This window comes from Schistocerca piceifrons, chromosome 2, assembly GCF_021461385.2.
Source record: "Schistocerca piceifrons isolate TAMUIC-IGC-003096 chromosome 2, iqSchPice1.1, whole genome shotgun sequence".
NCBI lineage: Eukaryota > Metazoa > Arthropoda > Insecta > Orthoptera > Acrididae > Schistocerca > Schistocerca piceifrons.
This window is the reverse complement of record NC_060139.1, coordinates 389,409,438-389,427,494: the sequence shown is the minus strand read 5'-3', so window position 1 is coordinate 389,427,494 and position 18,057 is coordinate 389,409,438. Positions and strand designations below refer to the sequence as shown.

At 40.3% G+C, this 18,057-nt stretch overlaps 1 protein-coding gene across 1 annotated transcript in view; it reads right to left on the bottom strand.

Moving 5' to 3' along the window:
* Window positions 1-18,057, bottom strand: part of LOC124776921 (POC1 centriolar protein homolog A-like) — a 138,375-nt gene that overhangs the window by 60,911 nt on the left and 59,407 nt on the right. The window contains exon 4 of the mRNA XM_047252135.1: window positions 5,707-5,826. Coding sequence (XP_047108091.1) covers window positions 5,707-5,826 — 120 coding nt within the window. The remainder of the gene's footprint in view (window positions 1-5,706; window positions 5,827-18,057) is intronic.

The following is an 18,057-nucleotide window of genomic DNA, read 5'->3' as shown; positions in this document are numbered from 1 at the left end:
AGGAAAAAGCAAAGAGGGTAAGCCTATTGTTTGGCAATAGGTAACCGAGTTATACGAATGCATAGTTTCACAGCGATATGTACTGATGAAATTCTCTTGAGCTTCCAACCGAATCAAGTGGCTTAAAATCCACGAGCTTCTGGCTGAGTTTTGGTTGTTGTTGCTGCCATCCTTATATAATCGCACAGCCTTTCTTGAAGTCTCTAATGCCCGCCCCCTTCCCCATGAACCATGGACCTTGCCGTTGGTGGGGAGGCTTGTGTGCCTCAGCGATACAGATGGCCGTACCGTAGGTGCAACCACAATGGAGGGGTATCTGTTGAGAGGCCAGACAAACGTGTGGTTCCTGAAGAGGGGCCAGCAGCCTTTTCAGTAGTTGCAGTGGCAACAGTCTGGATGATTGACTGACCTGGCCTTGCAACATTATCCAAAACGGCCTTGCTGTGCTGGTACTGTGAACGGCTGAAAGCAAGGGAAAACTATGGCCATAATTTTTCCCGAGGGCATGCAGCTTTACTGTATGGATAAATGATGATGGCGTCCTCTTGGGTAAAATATTCCGGAGGTAAAATAGTCCCACATTTGGATCTCCGGGTGGGGACTACTCAGGAGGACGTCGTCATCAGCAAAAAGAAAACTGGCCTTCTATGGATCGGAGCGTGGAATGTCAGAACCCTTAACCGGGCAAGTGGATTAGAAAATTTAAAAAGGGAAATGGATAGGTTAAAGTTAGATATAGTGGGAATTAGTGAAGTTCGGTGGCAGGAGGAATAAGACTTTTGGTCAGGTGAATACAGGGTTATAAACACACAATCAAATAGGGGTAATGCAGGAGTAGGTTTAATAATGAATAAAAAAATAGGAGTACGGGTAAGCAACTACAAACAGCATAGTGAATGCATTATTGTGGCCAAGATAGACACGAAGCCCATGCCTACTACAGTAGTACACGTTTATAAGCCAACTAGCTCTGCAGATGATGACGAAATTGAAGAAATGTATGATGAGATTAAAGAAATAATTCAGGTAGTGAAGGGAGATGAAAACTAATAGTCATGGGTGACTGGAATTCGAGAGTAGGAAAAGAGAGAGAAGGAAACATAGTAGGTGAATATGGATTGGGGATAAGAAATGAAAGAGGAAGCCGCCTGGTAGAGTTTTGCACAGAGCATAACTTAACCATAGCTAACACTTGGTTCAAGAATCATGAAAGAAGGTTGTATATATGGAAGAATCTTGGAGATACAAAAAGGCATCAGATAGATTATATAATGGTAAGACAGAGATTTAGGAACCAGGTTTTAAATTGTAAGACATTTCCAGGGGCAGATGTGGACTCTGACCACAATCTATTGGTTATGAACTGTAGATTAAAACTGAAGAAACTGCAAAAAGGTGGCAATTTAAGGAGATGGGACCTGGATAAACTGAAAGAACCAGAGGTTGTACAGAGTTTCAGGGAGAGCATAAGGAAACAATTGACAGGAATGGTGGAAAGAAGTACAGTAGAAGAAGAATGGTTAGCTCTGAGGGATGAAGTAGTGAAGGCAGCAGAGGATCAAGTAGGTAAAAAGACGAGGGCTAGTAGAAATCCTTGGGTAACAGAAGAAATATTGAACTTAATTGACGAAAGGAGAAAATACAAAAATGCAGTAAATGAAGCAGGCAAAAAGGAATACAGACGTCTCAAAAATGAGATCGACAGGAAGTGCAAAATGGCTAAGCAGGGATGGCTAGAGGACAAATGTATGGATGTAGAGGCTTATCTCACTAGGGGTAAAATAGATACTGCCTACAGGAAAATTAAAGAGGCCTTTGGAGAAAAGAGAACAACTTGTATGATTATCAAGAGCTCAGATGGAAACCCAGTTCTAAGCAAAGAAGGGAAAGCAGAAAGGTGGAAGGAGTATATAGAGGGTCTATACAAGGGCGATGTACTTGAGGACAATATTATGGAAATGGAAGAGGATGTAGATGAAGATGAAATGGGAGATATGATACTGCGTGAAGAGTTTGACAGAGCACTGAAAGACCTGAGTCGAAACAAGGCCCCGGGAGTAGACAACATTCCATTAGAACTACTGATGGCCTTGGGAGAGCCAGTCCTGACGAAACTCTACCATCTGGTGAGAAAGATGTTTCAGACAGGCGAAATACCATCAGACTTCAAGAAGAATATAACAATTCCAATCCCAAAGAAAGCAGGTGTTGACAGATGTGAAAATTACCAAACAATCAGTTTAATAAGTCACAGCTGTAAAATACTAACACAAATTCTTTACAGACTAATGGAAAAACTGGTAGAAGCCGACCTCAGGGAAGATCAGTTGGATTCCGTAGAAATATTGGAATACCTGAGGCAATACTGACCTTACGACTTATCTTAGAAGAAGGATTACGGAAAGGCAAACCTACGTTTCTAGCATTTGTAGACTTAGAGAAAGCTTTTGACAATGTTGACTGGAATACTCTCTTTCAAATTCTGAAGGTGGCAGGGGTAAAATACAGGGAGCAAAATGCTATTTACAATTTGTACAGAAACCAGATGGCAGTTATAAGAGTCGAGGGGCATGAAAGGGAAGCAGTGGTTGGGAAGGGAGTGAGACAGGGTTGTAGCCTCGCCCCGATGTTATTCAATCTGTATATTGAGCAAGCAGTAAAAGAAACAAAAGAAAAATTCGGAGTAGGTATTAAAATCCATGGAGAAGAAATAAAAACTTTGAGGTTCGCCGATGACATTGTAATTCTATCAGAGACAGCAAAGGACTTGGAAGAGCAATTGAATGGAATGGACAGTGTCTTGAAAGTAGGATATAAGATGAACATCAAGAAAAGCAAAACGAGGATAATGGAATGTAGTCGAATTAAGTCGGGTAATGCTGAGGGAATTAGATTAGGAAATGAGACACTTAAAGTAGTAAAGGAGTTTTGCTTTTTGGGGAGCAAAATAACTGATGACGGTCGAAGTAGAGAGGATATAAAATGTAGACTGGCAATGGCAAGGAAAGCGTTTCTGAAGAAGAGAAATTTGTTAACATCAAGTATAGATTTAAGTGTCAGGAAGTCGTTTCTGAAAGTATTTATATGGAGTGTAGCCATGTATGGAAGTGAAACGTGGACGATAAATAGTTTGGACAAGAAGAGAATAGAAACTTTCGAAATGTGGTGTTACAGAAGAATGCTGAAGATTAGATGGGTAGATTACATAACTAATGATGAAATATTGAATAGAATTGGGGAGAAGAGGAGTTTGTGGCACCACTTGACAAGAAGAAGGGACCGGTTGATAGGACATGTTCTGAGTCATCAAGGGATCACAAATTTAGCATTGGAGGGCAGCGTGGAGGGTAAAAATCGTAGAGGGAGACCAAGAGATGAATACACTAAGCAGATTCAGAAGGATGTGGGTTGCATTAAGTATTGGGAGATGAAGAAGCTTGCACAGAATAGGGTAGCATGGAGAGCTGCATCAAACCAGTCTCAGGACTGAAGACGACGACAACAACAACAACAACAACAACAACAATGCCCACTCCAGCACCACAACAGGTAATGTTTTCATTATGTGCACACTTCAACAATTAAGCTGTGCTTAGCTATAGGCTGCCATCTTTATTGAGGTTGATGCACCAATTTTTACCCCTATTGCTTATTTAACTACGCTAGTCCAGAAACTACCAGTCCGTCTAATAACTGACGTCTCTTTGACTGCAATACTATGTCCGTTTTCTAGAGCATGCTCTACTACTACTGCTGGTTTCTCAGGGTACCAAAAGTGAAAGCAACTCTCATGTTCTACATAGAGCTGTTCAATACAATGCACAGTCTGTCCAACATAAAACTGTCCACACTCGCATGCTACTTTACATTCTCCTGGTGTTCTGAGGCCTACATCGTCTTTCTCTGGCCTCATGACTTATCAAATTTTTTTTGGACCCCTGAAGACAGAAACGATTTTATGCCTCTTTGTGAGCTGGCTAATGTTTCCTGTTACTAAGCAACAGACTGGCAAAAATGTATGCTTCTTTGAGTCGTCCTTGGGGTCCTTTGGCTTCCCTGTTTTCAGAAAGATGACTTGTGAAAGCTGGCAGTTGTTGTAGCCGTTTTAATTGAATACTTTTTGTAAGTGTCTCAGTTCCTTCCGGAGGTTTTCAACGTCTGAGATTGGCTTTGCTCAATGGACCAACATCCTCAGAATAGAATGTGTTTAGCAACAGATGTTAGCACACAGATATCAGCCTGTGTGCGTGGGTTTCCGGTAACATTGTGGCTGACACATACATCTGCTTTATGGCAGACGAGGACATCAAAGAAAGGAATGGCACCACCAGTCTCTACCTACATTGTGAACGTGATGTTATGGATATTGTTGATGTGGTTCAAGAATTCTCCCAGCTTTTCACACCCATGAGACCAGAAAATGAACATATTGTCGACGTAACAACAAAAGCAACTAGGCTTTGCAGGTGCTGTGTCGAGGCACTGGAGTGGACACCAGCTACGTCACAGAAGGCAGTGCAGCAATTTCATTGAAGTGATGTAACTGAGTCACATTTGACTGCTATGGATTAACATACACATTTAAAGAAGTTGTCATTTCTTCACCTTCATTTAATTTCCTGTCCACCTCCTTTTAATTTACATCACTACATACTCAAGTCACCTCACTAGAGAGACTCTTATTGTTTGGCAATTGCTTCAATATGGGCTGAAGTTTCCAAAACATGCAGTCTGTCTGCCAATAGGATAACATCACTGTAATGGATTATGCCTTAATAAAGAAAGAAAAGGAAGACAGAAAATGAGAACAGTGCAAAGAACAAAATCTCTACTGAAAATTACTTGCAGTAACAATTTACAAATGAAAACAAAAAGTTAATTATGTTTTGACACATTCGGTAGAATGAGAAAGGGGAGTATTTAAAAAAACGAAAAAAAAAAAAAAATTATAAAAATAACTGGTAGAAATGAAATGACTGTACGGCTGTACTGGCTGAGAGACCCCACAGCATGGTTGGATATCCACAAGGAGCAAGTCTAGTTTCTATGTGACAGCACCTGGCGACTGGTGCATCTTTGTGATAAAGTTGAGATGAAATGATTATGACAGCACAAACATTCAGTCCCTGAGCGAAGAAAATATCTGAGTCAGCCAGGAATCAAACCCAAGACCCCACGATCTACAGGCAGCTGTACCAATCACCAGACTGTGAGTTGCAGACATTACTGGTGTAAGAATTTGATAACAAACCACATGGAATGATATAAGAGGGGTACCTCATTTAGAAAAGAAATGCCATTTTACACTAGGAAAAAAAAGAATAACTTCAAATAATTACCACGCCCACCCATTACACAGAATAGCCCAACACCTTGATTACTGTATAATGAGCATTAACATATGTTGGATATTGAAGTCTTCCTGGAACTGACTGTATAATTATTTTGAGGTATAAAAACATTTTGCAACTTACGTCTAAGTGGCCAATTCAGATTGCAGGATGTAATAAATATAAAAATTAAGTGTAATTTTTTCTGCTATGCACTGTACAGAGTATATCCCAATGAAACCAACTAATTAATGTTTCTAAACTATAACAATAATAAGAGAACACAGAAAAAGGAAACATCTGCTAGTGTATTTACTTCTACATATTTGCTGTCAAATACAGTATTTCTACAGCTGCCCTAATGAGATACACTTACTTGGCAGTCCTGTCCACCAGATGCAAAATATTCTCCAGTTGCAGAAAATGTGACAGCTGTCACAGCTCCTTCATGCCCCTGAAGTGTGTATGCTGGCCGACCTTCTAATAAGTCAAGCACCTACAAAGTTAAACATGATTAAACCAAATGTTTCTATCAAAAGGATAACTCATTTCGGAAAAAAAAAAACACGTAAAATTATTAGAAACAATTGTTGGCCAGTAATTACATTCAAGAGGCAAATATTTGGCACTGCCAATAGGTAAATATAAAAGAACACAACAATATCTTAGCTTTTGGACCTATTATTGCCTTCCTTGGTGACAAGAGAAAGGAGAACATTTAAAAAAAGAAATGTATCTATCACTTGTATGAAATATTTTGCCAACAGAAGGTAAGTAATAGCCAACAACTCTGTCTCTTAATTTAAAACTGAGCATTTATGAATCTCCGAGACAGAATACTTGTTCACAAAATTTAATGAAAAAATGTCTGATTGTAATAAATTATAGATGCACACAAAATTTACTCTAAGTGGTTCAATAAATATGACAACCAAAGGAACAATGAAAAGTCCTACTTGGAATATCAACAACATTATGAAAAGCCACAAAAAGCACCATAAAGATGAAATGATTTGCGGACAGGTATGACGAAAATATGAGCACATGGTGAGGAAAGAGGAATCAGTGCCACCCGGTGGAGCATTTAGGGTCTCGATGTTGTGTGACTGGGTTGTCAGGCGCTGCATCAGGAGGATGTGTGGAAAGGGAGAAGTGGAAAATGGGAAGCAGAAAGGAGAGGAGTACAGAAAGGGAAAAAATTGGTGGATGTGCTAGAAGAGAACAGTGCATAATGAAGATGAGGGAAGACTAATCATGGGTAGGTGACAGGAGAAGGGACAGAAACAGTTGGGTGGAGGGTGTGAGGACAGTAGGATTTAATAGGTTGAGGCTGGAATGATCTCAGAAATGGAGAATGTATTGTAAGGGTAACTCCCATCAGCGCAGTTCAGACAAGCTGTGGTGGATGGCCTGGGTCATGAAGCTGCATTGAAATCAGGCACATTATGTTCAGCTGCATGTTGTACGACAGGGTGACCTACTTTGCTCATGGTCACATTTTGGAGGAGGCCATTCAATCTGGTGAACATACCAATATAAAAAACTGACCAACGATTGCAGCACAGCTGGTGTATGACATAGCTGCTTTCACAGGTTGCCCAGGCTCTGATGGGGTAGTATAACCCTGTGACAGGACTGGGTGGGTGGATTGGGCAGGATACTGGCCAAGGGAGCTCTCTTCCCTGCAGATATGCCATCACCAGGTGGCTACGATGTATGGGAGGGATTTTTTGTGTCATCCCTTCCATACCACAAAAATCCCTCAAATACAGCCAGGCTATGCAGATACGGCATGTCTGCAGAGATCCCTTGCCCAGTATACAGGTGGTCTCACGAAGGCCTACAAAGACATCACTATCCTCTAGACCTAGTCCACAAACATATTTATCAAGCTATACCCCTACATACCCTAAATCTTCACCCCATCCCCCAGCACCAGCTACAAAGAAGCACTCCCTCAATCACCCAGTACCATCCTGGACTGGAACAACTGAAGTACATCCTTTATCAGGGCTTTGATTATCTACCATCTTGCTCTGAAATCAGGGACATCCTACCAAAGATCCTCCCCACCCCTAGTCTTCCATGGCCTACCCAACCTCCACAACATCTCAGTCCATTACTAATGCTAGTCCTAATCCTAACACTCTGCCACAGGGATCATAACCCTGTGGAAGACCCAAGTGCGGGACCTGTCCAATTCACCCATCCAGCATTTTCCTTTCCAGTCCTGTCACTGGCTTGTAGTAACCCATCAGAAGCCGGGCAACCTGTGAAAGCAGCCATGTCATATACCAGCTCTGCTATAATCATTGCACAGTTTTTTTTATTGGTATGACTACCAACCAGCTGTTCACCAGGATGAATGGCCACCTACAAACTGTGGCCATGATGAAAGTAAATCACCTTGTGGCGCAACACGCAGATCAACATAACATGCTCGATTTCAATGCTGCCTCATGACATGAGTCATCTGGATCCTCCCCTCCACCACCAGCTTTCCTGAACTGTGCAGATGGGAGATATCCCTACAACAGACTCTTTGCTCCCGAGATCATCCCGGCCTCAACCTGCAGTAACCTACTGTCCACACACCTTCCATCCAACTGTTTTCACTTCCTCTGTCACCTCCACAAAATTCGCCTCCACTCACTCTCATTGTGCGCTGTTCTCTGCTAGCACACCCACTGGGTTTTTCCCCTTCTCTACTCCTCTCCTTTTGCTCCCCAATTTCCCCCATCTCCCTTCCCACACAGCCTCCTGATGCAGTGCCTGGCAGCCCTGTCCTACCACCTTAAGACACTTCATGCTCTGCCAGGCAGCACTGATGCATCTTCTCCCACCCGTACCTTGCTATCCATCTCACTTGCCTGCCCACTCTAGATTGTTGCTCCCATTCAGTGTGTTTTAACTGCAGTATGACCAGTGCGGCCAAAGATAGTGGTCATGTATGTGTGTGTGTGTGTGTGTGTGTGTGTGTGTGTGTGTGTGTGTGTGCGTGCGTGTGCGCGCGCCGCGCTTGCTTGTGTCAATATGAGTGCATTCTTCTTTTATGAAGAATGTTTTTCCTGAAAGCTCTTGTGTAACTGTCTTTTCGTCATGCTTGTCTCCATCTCTCAACATCTCATCTTTACAGTGAGTAGCAATTTATCCTTTTCATACTATTGAATAACTATGTGCATTTCCTTGTAAGTTCAAATTAAAATGATTCCTACTTAAGAATGTGTAAAAGCAGAAGCAGACAAGACCTCTAGGGCGAAAAGCTTAATTGTAGCAGTTTCTTCATTGTGCCTATCTGTGACTCTTCTCTACATGCTGCGTAGCAATCTATCCTTTTCACAATAAATATGTAAAATACATGGCACTAAAACTTCATCTGTTTTTCTATGCTACGGAAGTTACACATGGGAGATATTCACAGTTAACACAGATGCTAAATGTTTGTTAGGTACACACAATATTTTGTTCCACTAAAGTTACAAAACAATGCTTCTGTGAACTTAACACTGATCTAATTACTCTGGAGGAAAAAAATCTAAGTGCTGACGAGAACTAAATCACAATATTCCGCTATATTAGTTTCTAGGATATAGTGGCAATCTGTCATAGATTCAGTGCATAAATCAATGTACTCTCAGTCCTAAAATGTAAGAACTACTTCTACATGAACTTACTTAAAAACAAATCATCATCAAACTCAGCAGTGTTCCTATGACTGTAAAGTATAAGAACCAGTTAATGTCTCCAGAAATGCCTGAGGTATCAATACTTTTTTGGATGAACATTACAAGTTGTCCTAATCCACAACTGTTGACACAGTTAGTAAATTCATAATGTTTGAAAGCACTTTAGCTTGGAAGTGGAGGAAACAACAGCAGTGTGTGCTGTGGAGGAGGGGAAGGGGGGGGGGGGGGGCAGGGATACTGTCTCTCTAAAATATTAATACCTTGGGAAGAATTCTGTTTTACTGTGAATGTAAATCTGCACAGTGGCGGCTCATGCAAAATTTTACCGCGACTTACAATGGGGTGGCCTAAGGCCATTTGACTTACTTGGGTAGTAATCATAACTAAACTGAATGCATTAATTGTACTTATATAAATTGAACTCTTCAGATATATTTAAATTTCATAATTAATTATTTAAAACAGCTTGGAAAAAAATTGTAGCAACAGAAATAGGACCTAAGCCAATGAATTGCCAGTCTGTGCACTTGACCACTCGAATACGGGCCTCGTTCCAGAGCTGTTGCTTGAAAATCTCTCATACTCTGCACCTAAATCTTTACTAAAACTGAATGCTATTAACATGTTTATGCGTCCAGTCCTGCCGACCCTCTCACTGCTGCGGATGAGTTACTTCCATATCTCAGTGCATAATATCCACCAGATGTAATAACCAATAACTTGAGAAACCAATGAGATATTGTTCTGCTCTCAATTTTAAATAAAATTTTATATTAATCTACATTTCATACACAGTAATGTACAGGCTAAAATCAACTGTATGCAAAATTTATGCAACACATTTTTACCTCAGCAAACTCTTTAAATTTTAGTGCAATGCTTTACTTAATTTGATGTTGCACAGTAACGATGACAATAATGAAAAGAAATTCAGTCCTTTATCAAGGAAAGATACCAAACTGTAAGATGTGAGAAGATCAAGTTTCTTCACTGAACAGCATTCTTAAAATCAGATGGTAAGTATTTCACTGAGGCTGGAATGTCTTATCTCAGCACAGATAACAGCATTAGGTGAGCATACAGTGGCAACAAAGCCAGTCTCAGCAAAGAATTTAGAGAGCACATCTGCACCAGTGGAATGGTTAAATTTTATAATTAATATTTTACACTGTGTGGAAAAAAATTGATGTTAGCAGAGGGATTCAAACCTGGCCCAAACAACTGCCAGTCGCTGCACTTTACCACTGGGCTATGGCACCATGCGTCAGCTGCTCCTCTAAAATTCATCACACTTTATACCTGCACAATACTTTACATGCCGTGATCAAAGAAAAATACTGATCTAGTGCTGTGAGCAACACAGCACCGTCAGTGCCAGCAAAGGTAAAGTCACATCAGGGAATGCGCAATTAAAAACTGACAGCTGCATCACTTCTCTGATTTGATCATAAGGCGGCTGGCGCATCATTTCAACACCTGACGCTCATTTCTAGTTATCATGGACAGAGTAGTACAAAACACGTTTTTATCTGTTTTACTTGCATACCAGCACACATTCGATGAGAACTGGCATAATTTTAGTGTGATTTCCAGCTTGCATTTGAAGAGAATTGGCATAATTTTAGTGTCATTTCTGTATTGCTTTCAAAGAGAAACGGTATAGTTTTAGTGCGATATTTACAGAGTACTGTAGCACATTAGCATGTGATCACCAGCTTATACTAAATCTGCATATAAGATGATTAATTTAGAAAATTATAAGAGGGTGTCTTACAAGATTACGGACACTTACTGATGTAGTGTAGGTGATGCGCTTCGTTGCCTCAAGCTATGTACATACAAAACTATACATTGTGAATTTATGTAAATTTAAGAGAAAGCGGGGAGGGTTAATTTTGACAAGATAACATGTGTCAATGTTACAAGACACTCCAACTGGGGTTGGGATTCAGAGGCAAGAAGGCGAATTTGTGCCTTAGGGAACCAGATATTGTTGTTATGTGGATTCAGCTAGTTGCAGTTGCTTTTCAGATAGGACACTATGTGATAAAAAATGCAATAGTATTACTTTAACAATTTATATGTGGAACGGAAACATGACTCTGATGATTGTGGAAGAATTACCCAAATTTTAAGCACTGTAGCATTACGCCACATGTTTGTTTAACACCAACTAGATTATGATTACATGTGTGTCAACTGAAGAGTGTAGTTTTTCCAATGTGTAGACCTGTAGGAATTCCCTTCCATATATCTTGATACCTCATATCTGGAACTAAGGATGGAATCTGGAATGATATGGAGAATTGAGACTGACTTCAGAACTTGGAAAATTTAATGGCTTTAACATCACAAATTTATTTCAGTATAAACATAACGGTGGTACATACAGAGAACCACAGAGGCAGTAGGTAAGTTACATTGCTACCTAGCTAGATGGTTGGTTGAGTGGTTACAAAATTACAATCAGTGCATAACTTCAAAAGGATTCAGAGATGTACATAGGAAATCGTTATGTTCCAATGACTTATCGGCATACTGGCAACATTTGTATTTGAATCAACAGCTTTCTACACAGTGTTACAATCAGCCAATAAACTTTAGTCTGGCAACAGAGGCTATATTTCTTCTCCTTCTTTCTTCTATTTCAACCATCCATGGACTGTGTGAAGTAATCTCCTCATGATACTGTGTGATGCAGTTTTTGGTCTCTTCCTGAAAACACCCAACTTTCTAACCTTGTTACAAAAATGGCCCGTCTATAATTTATGCCTTTGTAATGTTGATTTCACTTCCCTGAACTGATGGATTTGTGTTTGAGATTTTTGTCAAAATGGTCAATTACTTTTGTTTTTAGACAGTCTTTTTCAACTCTTTCAAACCTAGTGACCATAAAACGAAATTCTCCTTTTCCGGAGAGCATCAGATGATTTTTCAGTTGGGTGTAGATTTCCTCATTAATTCTTTTTGTGTGTGGAGTCCCAACCTTTCTTAGGCCGAATATCTTCCTTAGGACCTTCTTTTCTTTTTTTCTCCAACTCTTCAATTTCTCCCTTTTTGTTGAGGATGTAACACTAACCTGCAGGAAGTCACTCCAGTTTTAAGACAGTGTTGTAATGTTGTATTTCTGTTTTCACTGAGAGTGATTTTTTATTGTAAATGTCCTTTGTTAATTGATAAGCATATCAATTTTCTTTGCTCTTTATTTGCTGCTTTATCTAGACCATTTGGCTGTGTTATTTTCCTTAAGTACCTAAATTTATTCACTCTGTTGATTCTACCATATTTTGTGCTTAGGTATATTGGAGCATTGTTAATGTTTGTTACGAATTTTGTCTTCTCAAAAGAAATTTGTAATCCAGCCTATTCTGTCTTCTCTCCAAACAGGTTGATCTGTTAAATTGCTGTACCAACATTTTTTGAAAAATATTGCTACATCATGTGGTAAGGTTAGACAGTTCAGTTTAACGTTCAAGCTTTGATATCCCAATCAGATTTCTTGGGTTCCTTTTGCTGAAGAGTAAGATTCCATTACCTTTTCCAAAATGCAACCTGAAGAACAAAGGGGAAAAGCCATCAACTTCCCTTACACCGGATATCTCTCCCCCCCCCTCCCCCCCCCCCCCCCCCCCCCCCCCCCCGCCCAATTTTATTTGGACTTTGCTTGTATCAATGTTTCAGTAACTGCAGTATAACCTCGCCTTTACATTCCCAGAATTAGCGTTTACCGCCATTTACAACATTTTCATTGTTTCGGTCAAATTTCCTCTGCCCACAATGTTAATTTGTACCCAATTTTAAATTAACATATTTACAATTTCCCCAAGATTTACGCATTACAAAAAAATGTTCGTGGAGAACAAAATGACACTGGCATGATGTTGACCATTCGGTATTGTTTGTAAATATTACATGGTTAAGTTTCTTGACACCAGGGCACTCTACTCAGCGGATCTGAACCGGTAAATGTGTAAAAGTTGGAACAATTCATGCCGTATCTACTGCCACTGCCAAGCTGATGGGAGTAACTAGGTTCGTTTGAATATAGATATCATGACCAATCACAATCATTCCAAACTATCTCTTCTGCGTAAACGCAGTTGTGTGATTGTTATGATCATTGTGACACCTTTTTTCAAACCATAATTAACGTGTTTCGGCATTTGGCCTCCTGTAGAGGTAGTTGACACCGTCATTCACTTTGCAGTGCTCAAATGTTTTTATAAATGTAGGCTTCCACAGCCATTGTCACAGTCAATATTTTTTTTTTCTGTATTTGTGACCACATTGTCAATACGTAAAACTACCGATGTTTTGGTCACTGTTGCAAGTGACCTCCTTCAGGGTTTTTTGTTTACTGCTGAATGAGAAAGCTTTGTTTCTTATGTACCTGCAGACGTGGCTGTTATCTAATTTTGATAGGCTGTTAAGGATGGAGGAGAGGGATGTTAGAAGTTCTTTATTGGTGTTTTTATTATTCCTTTTCATTTGTGGAAATCCAACATTTTGATTGGTGTTTGCATTACTGCTTGTGGTTGGTGTAAAGAGGTGAATGGGAAACCAGGCAGCAGTTTTGACATGGCATTGTTTTCCTGTTTTCTAGTACCGGCTGAGGCGTACCAGTGCTCTACGTGCCTGCGGTCTCTGCAGTCTCCCCCGTGCCTGTGTGTATTGCTTCATGTGAGCTGTCGTCCCGTCATGCTGCTATTGCTGGCAGCCAAGACATCAGAAGTTGGTACCCACATTCCCTGTTCACGTTGGCAGGTCACATGGCTATTTCTATTTCCTCTCTAATCTTTCTCCTTAAAGTACGAGGCTGTTTTGTCAGTATGTGAGCTTCACCAAAATCAATGTGTTTGTCACACTCATCCCGGTGTTCTGCCACCACTGACTTGGTGTGTTGTTTTAGTCAGATTTATCTATCGTAATTTTTCCCGAGGGCATGCAGCTTTACTGTATGGTTAAATGATGATGGCGTCCTCTTGGGTAAAATATTCCGGAGGTAAAATAGTTCCCCATTCGGATCTCCGGGCGGGGACTACTCAAGAGGACGTCGTTATCAGGAGAAAGAAAACTGGCGTTCTATGGATCGAAGTGTGGAATGTCAGATCCCTTAATCGGACAGGTAGGTTAGAAAATTTAAAAAGGGAAATGGATAGGTTAAAGTTAGATATAGTGGGAATTAGCAAAGTTCGGTGGCAGGAGGAACAAGACTTTTGGTCAGGTGAATACAGGGTTATAAATACAAAATCAAATAGGGGAAATGCAGGAGTAGGTTTAATAATGAATAAAAAAACAGGAATGCGGGTAAGCTACTACAAACAGCATAGTGAACGCCTTATTGTGGCCAAGATAGACACGAAGCCCACAACTACTATAGTAGCACAAGTTATTATGCCAACTAGCTCAGCAGATGACGAAGAAATTGAAGAAATGTATGATGAGACAAAAGAAATTATTCAGATAGTGAAGGGAGAGGAAAATTTAATAGTCATGGGTGACTGGAATTCGATAGTAGGAAAACGAATAGAAGGAAACGTAGTAGGTGAATATGGATTGGGGGTAAGAAATGAAAGAGGAAGCCGCCTGGTAGAATTGTGCACAGAGCATAACTTAATCATAGCTAACACTTGGTTCAAAAATCATAAAAGAAGGCTGTATACATGGAAGAAACCTGGAGATACTGACAGGTTTCAGATAGATTATATAATGGTAAGACAGAGATTTAGGAACCAGGTTTTAAATTGTAAGACATTTCCAGGGGCAGATGTGGACTCTGACCACAATCTATTGGTTATGGACTGTAGATTAAAACTGAAGAAACTGCAAAACGGTGGCAATTTAAGGAGATGGGACCTGGATAAACTGACTAAACTAGAGGTTGTACAGAGTCTCAGGGAGAGCATAAGGGAGCAATTGACAAGTATGGGGGAAAGAAAAACAGTAGAAGAAGAATGGGTAGCTTTGAGGGATGAAGTAGTGAAGGCAGCAGAGGATCAAGTAGGTAAAAAGACGAGGGCTAGTAGAAATCCTTGGGTAACAGAAGAAATATTGAACTTAATTGACGAAAGGAGAAAATACAAAAATGCAGTAAATGAAGCAGGCAAAAAGGAATACAAACGTCTCAAAAATGAGATCGACAGGAAGTGCAAAATGGCTAAGCAGGGATGGCTAGAGGACAAATGTAAGGATGTAGAGGCTTATCTCACTAGGGGTAAGATAGATACTGCCTACAGGAAAATTAAAGAGGCCTTTGGAGAAAAGAGAAGCACTTGTACAAATATCAAGAGCTCAGATGGGAACCCAGTTCTAAGCAAAGAAGGGAAAGCAGAAAGGTGGAAGGAGTATATAGAGGGTCTATACAAGGGCGATGTACTTGAGGGTAATAGTATGGCAATGGAAGAGGATGTAGATGAAGATGAAATGGGATATATGATACTGCGTGAAGAGTTTGACCAAGCACTGAAAGACCTAAGTTGAAACAAGGCCTCAGGAGTAGACAACGGTCCATTAGAACTACTGACAGCCTTGGGAGAGCCAGTCCTGACAAAACTCTACCATCTGGTAAGCAAGATATATGAGACAGGCGAAATACCCTCAAACTTCAAGAAGAATATAATAATTCCAATCCAAAAGAAAGCAGGTGTTGACAGATGTGAAAATTACCAAACTATAGGTTTAACAAGTCACAGCTGCAAAATACTAACACAAATTCTTTACAGACGAATGGAAAAACTGGTAGAAGCCGACCTCAGGGAAGATCAGTTTGGACTCCGTAGAAATGTTGGAACACGCGAGACAATACTGACCCTACGGCTTATCATAGAAGCTAGATTAAGGAAAGAGGAAAGGCAAACCTACGTTTCTAGCATTTGTAGACTTAGAGAAAGCTTTTGACAATGTTGACTGGAATACTCTCTCTCAAATTCTGAAGGTGGCAAGGGTAAAATACAGGGAGCGAATGGCTATTTACAATTTGTACAGAAACCATATGGCAATTATAAGAGTCGAGGGACACGAAAGAGAAGCAGTGGTTGGGAAGGGAGTGAGACAGGGTTGTAGCCTCTCTCCGATGTTATTCAATCTGTATATTTAGCAAGCAGTAAAGGAAACAAAAGAAAAATTCGGAGTAGGTATTAAAATCCATGGAGAAGAAATAAAAACTTTCAGGTTCGCCGATGACATTGTAATTCTGTCAGAGACAGCAAAGGACTTGGAAGACCAGTTGAACGAAATGGACAGTGTCTTGAAAGGAGGATATAGGATGAACATCAACAAAAGCAAAACGAGGATAATGGAATGTAGTCGAATTAAGTTGAGGGATGCTGAGGGAATTAGATTAGGAAATGAGACACTTAAAGTAGTAAAGGAGTTTTGCTATATGGGGAGCAAAATAACTGATGATGGTTGAAGTAGAGAAGATATAAAATGTAGACTGGCAATGGCAAGGAAAGCGTTTCTGAAGAAGATAAATTTGTTAACATCGAGTACAGATTTAAATGTCAGGAAGTCGTTTCTGAACGTATTTGTATGGAGTGTAGCCATGTATGGAAGTGAAACGTGGACGATAAATAGTTTAGACAAGAAGAGAATAGAAACTTTCGAAATGTGGTGCTACAGAAGAATGCTGAAGATTAGATGGGTAGATCACATAACTAATGAGAGGAGGTATTGAATAGAATTGGGGAGGAGTTTGTGGCACAACTTGACAAGAAGAAGGGACCGGTTGGTAGGACGAGTTCTAAGGCATCAAGGGATCACAAATTTAGCATTGGAGGGCAGCGTGGAGGGTAAAAATCGTAGAGGGAGACCAAGAGATGAATACACTAAGCAGATTCAGAAGGATGTGGGTTGCAGTAAGTATTGGGAGATGAAGAAGCTTGCACAGAATAGGGTAGCATGGAGAGCTGCATCAAACCAGTCTCAGGACTGAAGACAACAACAACAACAACAACAACAACAACAACCTTTCGTGTGCTGATGGGTCATCCCGTCTCGCCTATATACACACCTGATTTTGTAAACTCCAGCAGCATGTAGTTTTTCCACTCCATTTTTCATTGTGCAAAGAACATTTTTTATTCTGTTGCTGCTTCAGAAAATTGGCTTGATACCTGCTCGGCAAAGAATTCTGCCCACCTGCTCAGTGATACTTTGAACATATGGTAACACAGTGATGTTTTGTGCTTCCTTCAGCTCTCCTCTATTGCCTTCATTCTTTTTTGCCGTAGTTTTTCCTATTAGTTTCATCCCATAACCATTGGCACCAAAAATGGGCTTGATGTTTTGTAGTTCTCCCTTTAGATGCTCCTGATCGCTGATCCTGTAAGCCCTCTTGGTTAAAGGGTGCAGGCAGATTTCTTCTGCGTAGGGTGGTGATGAGAGGAGGCATGTAGGTACCTATCAGTACTTGTTGGCTTCCTATATACCCTACGGCGCAGTTTTCCATCAGGCTTTCTGTGAACTTCCCATTCACCGATTTACACCAATCACAAGCAATAATGCGGACACCAATCAAAACGACTTTCCTACTTCTCAGACAATTATCAGTTCCAGTTACATCAGCAGTTTTTATTAGATAATAAACCTTTATTAGATAATAAAGACATTCCTGACAAGTCTTTTCGTGCCTTTTATGTACATATGTCATACGTAAAGTGTGAAAATGATGGGGGGTATCCTGTAAGTACTTTTTACAGCTTAAAACATTATTTTCCACATTTTACACCGCTTTTTGAAGTCCTTTGAAAAGTGTTGAAGTGGGGTTTCACTGCATTGCCAATTATTTATTCACTTTTTTATTTTTTTGCCTGTGCCGAATTCTTGTAGTGTATTGAAGATTGGTTCTCTGCCTATGGCTGTGTTAGCTTTCTTAAAGAATAGTTCCATACAATCAGTTTCAAATTTATACGCTGTCCAACGAAATACTGGTCCTTTCTAAATCCCCCTTGGTATTTACTGAGCTGGTGATCTAACTGCTCTTCCAAACAATTCTGAAGGGTCTTGGATAGGATTTTGTACATAACAGCCCCTAAAGAAAT